The 12,420-nt window shown below is 45.3% G+C and overlaps 1 protein-coding gene across 4 annotated transcripts in view; it reads right to left on the reverse strand.

The window, feature by feature from the left end:
- The window catches only part of KCNAB1 (potassium voltage-gated channel subfamily A regulatory beta subunit 1), a 391,903-nt gene that overhangs the window by 80,229 nt on the left and 299,254 nt on the right, over window positions 1-12,420 (reverse strand). For all 4 annotated transcript variants that reach the window (XM_042954544.1, XM_042954546.1, XM_042954547.1 and 1 more), the window contains exons 3-6: window positions 12,343-12,380; window positions 7,789-7,868; window positions 5,187-5,231; window positions 1,611-1,655 (exon numbers count right to left, since the gene is read on the reverse strand). In XM_042954544.1, the coding sequence (XP_042810478.1) occupies window positions 1,611-1,655; window positions 5,187-5,231; window positions 7,789-7,868; window positions 12,343-12,380 (208 nt within the window). The remainder of the gene's footprint in view (window positions 1-1,610; window positions 1,656-5,186; window positions 5,232-7,788; window positions 7,869-12,342; window positions 12,381-12,420) is intronic.

Here is a 12,420-nt window from a genome sequence, read left to right on the forward strand (position 1 = left end):
TGGTGATGTTTTATCTTTTATAAAAACATTGACTATTATTGTAGGTAGTACTCTACCACGTAACAGCTCTTGCAGATTATCTTACTGTTTCTTTCTAAAGCATAGGCAAGGTTTTAAGTACCACTGCACTAAGCAACAGCTACACGAATCAGGGCACAGACAATGTAAATCTGTATTTCTCATGGGCACCATGTTGCTTTATTTTTATATAGGTTACGGTAGTAATAAAAATCTAAATTCCATCTTTCTGTCTTCATAGTCATCATAAACAGACTCAAAAACAGTAATAAAATATGAGTGTGTGTGTGTACACATACACATTTTGATTAGAAGACTCCAAAGGAGAGGTCCTCTGTCTCCAATTTTAACTATTCCCTCTCAATTATAGGGAGGCAAATAAGATTTGGTTGGTTTGTGTTTGTTTTTGTTTCTTTGTTAAGACTCCATATTTGTGATTTCTACAAAAAGGTATATGAAACAGCTTGCTGTTTTCTTACATGTGTGTCAAAAAGGCCAGACTTCTATGTTCTGTTGAATCATGTAAGTACCAGTTTAAACACCAGTAGATTCATCAGAGGCCAATTCATCTTGTGAAAATTGTTTGCATCCTACAACAGAGAAAGGACCTCTCTTTCATTTGCCTGCCAGTGAGTGATATAGTAGCCTCTGTTATTCTCCAAAAGGCAGTCCTTTTGATCAACATGTTTGGAGCCTTCTGCAAAAATGACCAGAGACAGTGGCGCCTGGGTGCCTCAGTTGGTTAGGCGTCCCACTTCGGCTCAGGTCATGATCTCACCGTCCGTGAGTTCAAGCCCCGCGTCGGGCTCTGTGCTGACAGCTCAGAGCCTGGAGCCTGCTTCACATTCTGTGTCTCCCTCTCTCTCTGCCCCTTCCCTGCTCATGCTGTGTCTCTCTCTGTCTCAAAAATAAATAAACATCAGGGGCGCCTGGGTGGCTCAGTCGGTTAAGCGTCCGACTTCGGCTCAGGTCACGATCTCACAGTCTGTGGGTTCGAGCCCCGCATCGGGCTCTGTGCTGACAGCTCAGAGCCTGGAGCCTGTTTCAGATTCTGCGTCTCCCTCTTTCTCTGACCCTCCCTGTTCATGCTCTCTCTCTCTCTCTCTGTCTCAAAAATAAATAAATGTTAAAAAAAATTTTTTTTTAAATAAATAAACATTAAAAAAAAATTAAAAAAAAAAAATGACCAGAGACGTACATGTGGGGTCAGACAAGATATTTTCGTCTTTGCATTCCGTGGAAGTCTCTGACTTTTGGCAGATTTGAGTAGCTTTTCTCCTGTGATGCTATGTGCTTATTTTCTTTTCCCAAAATTTGAACTCTATTTTGGAAATGGTTCTTAGAATGAGGTTGGTGTTTGAAAATCTCCGTGAATCACTTAGTAACAAGTGATCACTAACTTTCTTTGGGGCATCTTGCTAACATTGAATCCTAGGCTGATTGCCATTTCCTTCAGGGCAGGAAAAATACTCTTTCTCTCCAATCCAATTAATTTTAGTACATTAGATGTAAAATGGTTGCCCAAAAGGATAAAAGCATGAGCTACTAGTTGTCTCCTGTCAAGTAGGGAAAAGAAAAGGTATTTAACTTACTTTCCACCCCAGTAGAGTTTGGTTGTTATGACCAGGCTGGACCTCCTGTACGTTAGACAAACACACACAGAGAAATATTAAGTAAATCGCTGGTTATTGTACTGAGTCAGGATATTACAGCATCGGAGAGAATTTATCGTACCTCCCATTTAAAAAAATTGGTAAAGTGGTAAATCTGTTCATTCGTGTCACTGAAATATGGGGACAAGGGGAAGGTGGTGAGTGGGGATGTGAAGTCAGATCCTAGGCGAAGAGGTTGAAGGGAAGTGACCTATACCTGGAGGGACAGGAGAAGGAGGCTGTGACACAAGCCACCGGTTCGGGGGGGGTGTGGTGAAGAGGGTGAGTGGTAGGCATGGAGGGGCAGAAATGGTAAATGAGAGGGTGAGTGAACTGGCATAAAGGATGGATTGCTTTAGTAGCACCAGCTAATCCTTATTTCGCATCTGACATAACGTTGATTGAACGTGAGTTTTCCTGGGGCTAAATCCACCCTCTGCCAAGGACCACGGCCCTAGTGGCTCTGAGTTATTATGCTTTCCAACCATCACATTCACAGGCAGGAACTGATTGCATGGAAATATGAATGATAACGTAAATTATAATAATCAATAAATAGGGATAAAATTTCTTTGAGTGTCTTATTAAATGGAAATGTTATTTTAGGAAAACAGTGCTAAAATTTTTAACGCAAGGTTTTAACCACTTTACTCCTAAGGGAATGAACTGCGGAAATCTTGTCAGCAAACTAATTGCCTTCTCAAAACCACACACAGGGCAGGAAATGGCAATCGTCTCATCATGATGGTGGAATAAGAAACAGAAACGTGTCTTGAGACCTACAGCCATATGATTTAAAATCGGGAGGCAGATCTCAGTATAATTCAGTTTCTCCAAGTATGTAATTCAATTGAACTGGTCCAGGAAAAAAAATCCTTTGAGATTCAAAGGTTAAGACCGAACTTTGGGACTGTTTGAAATAAGGCATTCCTAATTCCATCAGCCATAGAGCTGATGCCCTGGGGCCCGCAGGTATGAGAGCCTCGTAAGATTAATGATAACCAATGGGGAACAAGGGTGACAATTCCGACAGCTTAGCTGCAACAAGAAAAATTTGTAGGAAATGTCAGCAACCCCATCCCACTGAAGTTAATTCCCTGAAAAGTAATTTGAATCACTGTAATGGAAGCTCTACAGATACACGCATCTGGAGATTACACACCGCAGAAGGGCCGATGTACTTTCCAGGTTCATCCATCAACCTCACGATACCTAGTGTAGCGGCAATCTGCCCCGGGGGAGCCAGATCTCTGTTAGCAAACATTTTCACAGCTTCAACAAAAGGCTGGATGGAATATTATAAAAAATTAATGCAGTCCTCTAGATTATTCAGAGAGGCTGCACACTCTATGCAAATACCATCATGGACTTCTGTTTTCAAAGTTAGGCCTTCTGGAAAACGTTTGGGTGATGCGGGTGTGCACACTAACATGTAGGCTCAAAGAGCAAGAATAGACAGCAACCTGGCAGATGACCAGTGACCATCATGGAGGCATTTCCAGCAACTCTTCTGAGTGGGTGGAGAACGATAATGTGAGTATTTCATACCGATATAGCACAACTTTCAAAATACTCCGGCATACTTTATCTCACTTTCACAGTACAGCACTTCATGAACAGTTACGCCGTCCATTTTGCAGGTGGGGAAACTGAGACTCAGAGAGGTGAAGTAGCTGGCACAGTGGGCAAGTGGTGGTCCTGGGACTAGAAGCCAAGTATGCCAGTTGAAATTGCTTTTATAGACTCCGTACTAGGATGATACAGTCTATCTTTTCACCAGCCTTGTAGGGGCAGCTGTGTGCTGATTTCAATATTCTGTAGCATGGTGACAGCTTGGGTTTTTATTTGCAAGACTGAAAGGCAGTTTGTAAAAAAAAAAAAAAAAAAAAAAAAAAATGTTAATCCGTTTTCCTGTAGGTGTATAATAGGCTCTGCAAACTATGAAGAGTGATGGTTAGGTGCCCTCTGGGTGTTGAGGGGAAAGAGCTCCTGCACTGATGTTCCCCTCCTTCCTCAGGTGCTCTGTCAGCCTACACCTCGCTGCACAGCTCACCAGGGCTGTTAGTGGGCTCGTCTCTAGGGTCTCTGTTTTGGGTTGAGTTGTGTCCCCTAAAAAGGCATGGTAAAGTCCTAACCCCCAGTACCTCAGAGAGTGAGCTTATTTGGAAATACGATCATTACAGATGTAATTAGTTAAATTAAGATGAGGTGATGAGGTTATACTGGAGTAGGGTGAGTCCTTAATCCCATATGACTGGTGGGTGTCCTTTTAAGAAGATGCACAGACACACATGAGGGGAGGACGCCATCTGATGACGGAGGCAGAGGTTGAGTGCAGGCCCAAGATTGCCCGCAACAGCCAAAAGCTAGGAAGACGCAAGGAAGGGTTCTATCCAGACTTACAGAAAGAGCAGGACACTGCTCAAACCTTGATGTTGCACTTCTGGCCTAGAGAACTGTGACAGAACACATGTCTGAAGCCAGCACTTTGTTCCAGGAGCCCTAGGGAAGTGATTTGGGCGGTGATGGACAGACCAGCCTTGTGAGTGGGAAGGTTACTCAGGCAAGGTGGAGGACTGGGCGGGAATATGAAAATTCTTCCATATTTAAGGGTGAATATCGTCTTTTCCTAATCCCCTTACAATCCCTGGAGTGGGGGAGGAGGAGAAAAAAGGGGGAGAAAGTAGGTCATCGAACTTCTTTTGTTCACATCTCCATAAACTTCTGGGTCTCCATTTCCACTAATACCACAGAGCTGTTGTTTATTTGGCCAATGGCAAATCTGCCAGAGCAGAAGAGGACCCCAGACTTGTTCTGTGGTCTTTGCCTGATTCTGTACTCCTGCCGGGGAAGAAGCGACTGTCATGGTTGACAGGCATGGTGAAATGGAGGGGGATTGCCGCCCCACGCCCCACAGAGGCGGCGTTCCTCTTTACCACTGGATACAGACACCATGGAATGGGATGCGACCCCTCAAGGACAGCAGATGAAGCACTTCCCTGAACGCCCAGATAATAGGGCTCCTGGCACACATCAGAGGCGCGGGCTAATTGTGTTCAGATAAGAGAGCTTTGTGGTATTTATCACAAGGACTTCTCTTTTCATCACTTCTTTGCATCCAGAGTTGTCAATAAGATGAACAGTGAACATAAGTACATGTATATAATCAGCTCCCTATCAGCTGTCTTTCTTCACCAAATTATCACAAACAGTGGTGAGAAACCATGGAAATACCCCTTTCTTTTATGCATGAGTATCTCATGAACATCCTCTCCTCTCTGCTCAACCCCATGGTAAGTCATTGTGATCAATGACTAGTCAATACTTACTAAAGCACAAATAATGAACTTGTTAGTATTTATTTCCAAACCACTATAAATCATTTCTTTACCAAAAATTGACTTTTTTTTTGACAGCCTTTTGTTTAGTTGTCATGCAATTTTATCTTTCCTTCTCTGGGACAAAATAATAACAGTCTTTTGAAAGAGAAGTACATGATTATGGTGAATGCATTACCTCCAGCCTTTCTTCTTGATGATGCTCCCCAGAATCACTTCAGCCCTGGAAGGGAAACAGATAATAGCTCAGGATACAATGTCCTGGAAACACAAGAGTCAATCCAAAAGCACAAGAGCCATTCGTTGTTTGAACTCTCAGTGCCTACATGTCCTGAAAATAGAAGCTGCTCTCGGCTAGTAGCACAGTTTCCGCTGTTTCTGCTTGTGCCTGCAGAATTCTGCTCCTGGAGCATTCCAGAAGCACCTGCCAAATCCTGACACACTGGCAGGAGACCGCCTGTGGTCCTGATACTAAGAAACAACAGAGTCACTTGGCAGTTCGGTGCTTTTGAACCGCTGATCCCATTTATAAATATCCTGCTTGGCAGAGTCCAGTGGGAGTCAAGGTTACCCTTCTAATTGCTGTGGTCTTCAATTGTGACCAGGGAGGACAATGAGACCTTGTCCTATTTAGATAGAAAATACAGATTCCCCGGAGATCTTGCAGGATGAAAAAACAAACAAACAAACACAGCAAGCAAACAAAACAAACCATGTGGGTGTTTAGATGTCCCAGAAGCTAGGGCTGCAGATGCAGTGGCCCACATAGAGAATGTCCTGGGTTCTAGTGACAAGTGTTGCCACAGAAGGAAGGTGCAGGGAGATGTAGAGAAGTGTTCTTCCCGCCCCTACAGTGGGTCGTGGAGAGGTACAGCGAAGACGTCTCTGATGTCTTCTCCCCTCCACCTACCTGAGCCAGGACCCAAGGTTAAGGAGACTAAAGTTTTATTGTAGGTCCCTCCCAGTCAGATCAATGTTGTAAGAAGCAGGTGGGCCCTCAGAGGCTTTGTGAATGGGGACATCAATGGAATTAGCACTTTGTTCATTGGGGTCCTATAGATGGGGAATCGTCACTAAACACTGTTTATCTTAGCTGAAAGTTCTGTCTGTGTTGGAGTGCCCAGCCTGACATTAACCATGCTGCGGGGTAGCTATGGAGCATGCTCCAGAGAGACATGCAGGGGACGTTACACCAGTGTTCTCTTCCCCAGCCCTCTGTTTCTGACACTGTCTTTTGCAACTTTGCATTTCATAGCGGGAACCTAGCTTAGGTGCACACCGGAACCTAGCTCATTTGCACACTGGACAGTCAGTCAGTAATTAACCAGGACTGACTATCAATCATAGTAGAAATACAAACAGGACTTCCCTTTTCCAACCTTAGCAGGATTCAACAAAAGAAGAAAACACTGAGAAAGGCTCAGATGTGGGAAGGAGGAAGGCCTTATCAATTGTATTTCCTCTCCTTGGACTCAACAGAAAACATCAGGGACGTGGGCTCTGAACTTCCCTGATCGTCCTCAAACACAGATCTGCCGTTGAGAAGGAGGAAACCACGCAAGGACAACACAGATCGGGCAACGATGAGCCTGATTCTGCAAGTTCAGCAGTTTGATTGTGCTCCTCGCCTGGAAGAGGGTGCTGGGGAGTGAGGCCTGTGGAGGATTAGGTGCCACAGTCCTGGTAGAAAATGGCAGAGCTGCTCAAACAGTTCTGGGAGCTACGTGAGTCAGTCTGTCTGTGTTGGCAGCAGGTGGCCAAGGTGCGCCAGTTCTGTTCTGAGACGTGCTTCTCGTGCCGGGACGTAGAGGGCATGAACCTTGAGGTCTCCCCAAGGGCACATTCCCCACATGGTGTGATGAGCAGTGAGCCCAGTGCCAGAGCCCGGAACCTGTTCTCAGGTCCGTGGGAAGGTTGTAGTTGGTGTGGCTTCTCCACCAAGGCCCTTTTGCAGTCCTCTCTGTCCTCAGAATGGGGTCTGAAATGCCCTCTCACAAAATATACTAAATTTCTTGGCATCTTTGAGGATCCCTCCCTTAATCTCTGATCTACTTGTCATGCTAGGTGGAGGGATGGGCCTGCAGACAGGAAAAGCAGTCCCTGGTTCCCTGCAGAGAGGACGTCCCAGTTTCCCTGAAGGGTTGAGTAACTACGAGACATGGTTACGAAATAGCAAGACTAGCTTTTGAACAACTACACTGGAATCTGCTCCTTTATTTCCTCACTCCTATATCCAACTAATACTTCTTTTTTTAAAAATAAATGTTTATTATTTATTTTGGGGGGGGTGGGGGGAAGGGACAGAGGGAGACAGCGAGAGAGAAGGAGAGAGAGAATCCCAAGCAGGCTCTGCACTGTCAGCATAAGACCCAACACGTGGCTTGAACTCACAAACTGTGAGATCATGACCTGAGCCAAAATCAAGAGTCAGACACTTAACTGACTAAGCCACCCAGGCATCCCTCCAACTAACAATTCTTGATCTTCACTGCCACCACTCTGGTCCCAGCCACCTCTGCCCCTCAGGAAGGCTATGGCAATTGTTTCCAGTCCATTCTTCATACAGGGGTCAAGGATAGGAAGGTTTGTGGGGGTGGGCAGAAGGGGCCAGAGGCAGCCAATATCCCCAGCTCTGGTGAAGGGGCTAGTGGAAGGGAGAAAAGCAACGCCACCAAAGCGTGTGGGAAGGGCAGACCCTTCTCACCAGCATGACAGCAATGGCCTGGGCAGACTCTTGGTGCCACAAATAGCACGTGAGGGACACAAAGGCACTGACTCACTTTCCAGCAGCATAGACTTCAGCAGTATCGAAGAGATTAACCCCACTTTCGTAGGCAATTGTCATCAGCCGTTCGGCAACCTGCAAGAGGATGTAAAGGTCAGTCAGAAAAAAACAAATGTTTGCTAAACCTAGGAAGCAAGCAACGTTGAATCCTCTGGTGGTGTTTAAGAACACTGAAGTCTCACTCCTTGTTTTTATCAGTCGTAAAACAATGAGGAAAAAAAAAAGAAGATTCTACCAGCATATATAGGATAAAAGTATCCTTTCCCTCAGACAGAGACTGGGCACTACGGGAGACTTCCTTCAGTGCAGGGATTAGTCAGCCCTCAGGAGCAGTGAGGTAAGGTGGATGGATTTGTGTTGCTCACTCTGCCCGGAAGATCTGGTCTGACAACATTCCCTGTGGCAGCATCATCTCTCTGACAAAGAGGGTCAGTTGTATCACCGGTGACTCCATTTCTCTTCTTCCCCCTTTCTCTCCAAGCTAATGGGTTTTGGCAGCTGGGTGACTCCTGACCTAAAAGCCTGTGCCTTTTTTTCTTGAGGCTTAGAGGACTGCGCTGATGAACCAGAGGCTAGACAGAGTCATGACTGTTGTAAAACTCACGCCACCCACAGCTCAGCAAAACCCCAGCCGCTGTCACAGAGCAACCAGCCAGCTGAATGGCAGCCGGGAGCCAGTGAGCACGCTGGCTCACTGGGTATCCGGGGGGGCCCCCACCCGTCAGCCTGCAAATACACCTCCAAGCATCTCGTTCCTTCCTTTGTGCTGCTGAGTGCAAGGGGCAGGTGTGACAGAAGAGTACAGGCGTCGCTAGAGACAACAGCTTGAGGGAGAGCTAGAGAGGGATAGCAGTGGAGAGGGGACATTTTCCCATTTTGCTGCTAGACTTATGGGCCAACTGAAAAATTACACACCTCACAAATAATTAAAATTGATTTTTCCATTATGTTTTTGATTGTGGGCTAAGGGTGCTTCATCAGCATTTCCAAGATAAACTGTTTTCCTGTTGTTTTTAAAATCGGCATATCAAGAAAATTATTAGGCTAGCAAAAAAGGGAGTCCATGCCAATCCTTTAGAGTAATAGCAGCAAAAATGTGATTACTGCTTTTAATTTGCTACCATTATGACATTTCTCCAAAGGAGAAATGGAAAGTTAAGACAAGTATAGTTTTTCCCACTGTGACTGCCCTACGTTTAAGAAATTACTGGGCTTGTATCGTATGTTATCCTCGTGTTATGTCACATCACATACTAGCGGATTATTATTGGGAAAGAGGCCTTATATTATCTAGAGAGAAATTTTAAGATAAGATAAGGAATCCTGGATGGAAATTTGGACTAAGTAATGGCTGAAATGTTTCCCAACCATAAAGTTTAAAGACCTGAATGTGAAAGAATGAAGTCACTGACTTAACAAAAACTGTTTTCTGGCCTTGAGTGTACCACTTATTGGATAAATGAACGTGGACGAGACCATTTGAGCTGTTTCCATTTCAGCTTTTTCATCTGCAAAATGAGGACAATTCTGTTCAGGTCCTCCAGGTAGCCAACAGGCCTCAGTAGAAGTAGACACCTCCCTTCCAACGTGGCATGGCAGGCCTGCAAATAAGTGGCTCAGGGAAGGTCATGTGACACCTTTGGGCCAATGAGATGCAGGGACAGTTATGCTGAGGCTTCTGGCAACATCTTTCCATGTTCTTACAGGGTTTCTAGAAGAACACCTTTTTCCCTAGAGGTGCTGTTCTGAGTAAGGCTTAGAATTTCTGCAGCTGTCTTACTACCTGAGGGAGGATGTCGCTAGACAAAGGAACACAGGGCCTTCCCAGGGAATCCCTGGGAAACGCAGTGAGGCCACTGATGGAGTCTACCCTGAAGCTTGCCCTATATCTACACTTCTAGTATGAAAATCAAAATACTTTTCCCATACTGGTTGAACCAATTTGACTTGAATTTATTGTTACCTACAATTCAAGAAACCCTAACTAGCTTATAGGTAAGAAAATCTAAGTAAAACTCTGAAAGTTAAGTGCTATAAGGTATTATTATTTACAGGAGTAACATCTCTCCTGGTTTTATGATGAAGCCAAATCATCTTTGGGGGGCACCTCACGGAATTATGTATTGTGGTGTGTGGGTCCTTTTGATAATATCCCTGTCCAGTGGCTATTTAGCCCACAGGTGGATTCTCCCAGCAATAGGGATGTCATCACCTCCTGAGGCAGGACTCATGATTGTGTCACTCAGCACATCACAACGTGGTCATTCTGGGATTCAAAATTTGTACCTGCTTTGTGCTGAGCTCACGTGAAGCAGAGAGAAGGCAGAAAAATCGGGAAGGTGTATTTATGGCTATTGGTCTGCATTTTTCCCACATGGAAATGGCTGAGCTCAGGCAAGTCAGCTGCTGGGGGGACTGTGGTCTCCCTGTACCTTCCTGTCTTCTCCTTGCTGGCATTCTTTCTGCAGGGACCTGAGGAAAGTCACAGCTCTTCTTTGGAAGGACAGTAGCCATTTGTCTGGTCTGCATCTGAGGTGAGGGCCTGTGCAGCCCTTCATGATAGTATTATTGTGCAGTTTTTAGAACGGTAATTTTGAAATGATGTATTTCAGAGCCCAGACTAGCACACTCGGACCTGGGCAAGCTGGGCTCGTGGTAGCAGAGAGCAGATGCTGTAAAGGGGAGGGCAAACGTGAAAGGGGAAATGGTGCCCTTAACGGTCGGCCCCTCTGCTCCTAAAGCGAAGATATTTTTGTCTGTGTCTCCTCTCAGTACTTTAACAGGAAGGAGAAGGTGCTGCACGTGCTGGATACAGTGGACTATTAATTTGAGATCCCCCTCCCTGTCACCTACTTTCTATGTGACTTGAGCCTGTGGCCACTGTGTTGATATTTGTGGACTTGCCTCTGTGCTCCACACACCCTACCTGACGCCAGTCAGAGGGCCCCATAATGAACCCTGTGATGGCCACCCAGATCCTCCTTCAGAACAGAAGGACTTCTCCCCCTCACTGCTAGGAGTGTTGCCATCAGATGGCCTGCAGCTGTCGGTTCTCTCTGGAAATTGCACTTGGCTAAGCACGGTCGCCTAGCCCAAGGTGAGACCTGCTTCCCCGGGCGGCCTCTCTCCGATGACTGGTCAAACAAAGGATACAAATGCTCAGTCCTCTTGTCCCAACCTGGGACAACTTTGCAGGGCCATCTCAGCGTTGGGGCTCCCCATGGGGTCAGGTGTGGTCATTGTTGAGACTGCATCATGGCCCAACTTTCTAATAACTGTTCTGTATGCTAATCTCCAGTGCAGTCTGCCTTCCAAAGCATCCTCCCCGTGACAACCTCTCTGTGGCGACCTAGGCCCAATACTGGGGACATGCATTCAGACAGAGGAGAATGTGCAGATAAGACTCTGCCCCTCCCCGCCCCGAATCTGTTAAAAAAAACACTGGTGACCTTGGGAGCTGTAGAAAAGACCCTCTGTTCCCCCGAGCTTCTCCTTAGGAGTGATAGTAAGAACTACCTTTATAAAGAGCTGGTTCGGTTCGGGGCCAGGCACTGGGCTGAACACTTCACAGGTATCGTCTCATTAATCTTAATCACAATCCTGCTGAGTAGGGGCTCTCCCCTGCATTTTATGGATGTGGCAACTGTTAGTAAATGCTAGTAAATCTGGTGGCAGAGTGGGCTGGATCCCACTGAGTGTATCCACTCAGACATGCTATCCCAGACTCCTCAGTGGTGCGCAGGCAGGCAAAAAAGGATCAGAGGGACTTGAGGACAGTGTCCTTGGGGGGTTATTGCTGTTCAAGGCCTGCATGACTCACTTGTGCCAAAAAGACATTCCTTAAACACAGTGATAAGAATATCACTTTGGTAAGCACTGTTTTGAACGTACAAACCAAGATTTAAAGGAATTTTACAGTAAATAAACTATTACAGCTGCCATTATTGGGTGTCTGCTACCTACGAGTCAAAGGGCTATATAAACATCTCATATGTAGAACATGGTTAGTCCTTTCAACAAACCTCCAATGTAAACTTTATCATCCCACTTTACATCAGAGGGACTGAGGCTCAGAGAGGTTGGATTAACTTGTCCAAGCCAAGGTGACCAACTGTCTTTTTTTTGTCCAGGACTGAGAGATCCCATGCTAATAAGGCAAAGTTCCTACAAACTAGAACCAGTTGGTCATGGTAGGTGGAACTAAAACACACACACACACACACACACACACACACACACACACGCACGCACACACACACACCAGCAATGAAATCTTTCCATAAAGCTACTAAATATTAATTCCAAATTGGTTTGTTCTCTAACAATTGAACCTGCACATATAATAGATTGACAGCCTCAAGGGCTATTAATAGTCTAAACGTGAAAAATACAAGGAGATAAAACTGAAAATAATCTTTGATTCAGTCTTAACCACTTCCCGTGATTGAAACATTATCCTTATAAAATGCCAGGACCCCATGAAGAATACTCCCACTGTACAGCTTTACATTTTCTTTGATCAGCAATATGGAAACCAAAAGTAACTTACCTCATCTGAAATTTGACCTCCAAATGTCACCCATGTTCCTAGAAAATAAATATTTGCACATTATTTATGATCGTTTTT

This window comes from Panthera leo, chromosome C2 (genome assembly GCF_018350215.1).
Source record: "Panthera leo isolate Ple1 chromosome C2, P.leo_Ple1_pat1.1, whole genome shotgun sequence".
NCBI lineage: Eukaryota > Metazoa > Chordata > Mammalia > Carnivora > Felidae > Panthera > Panthera leo.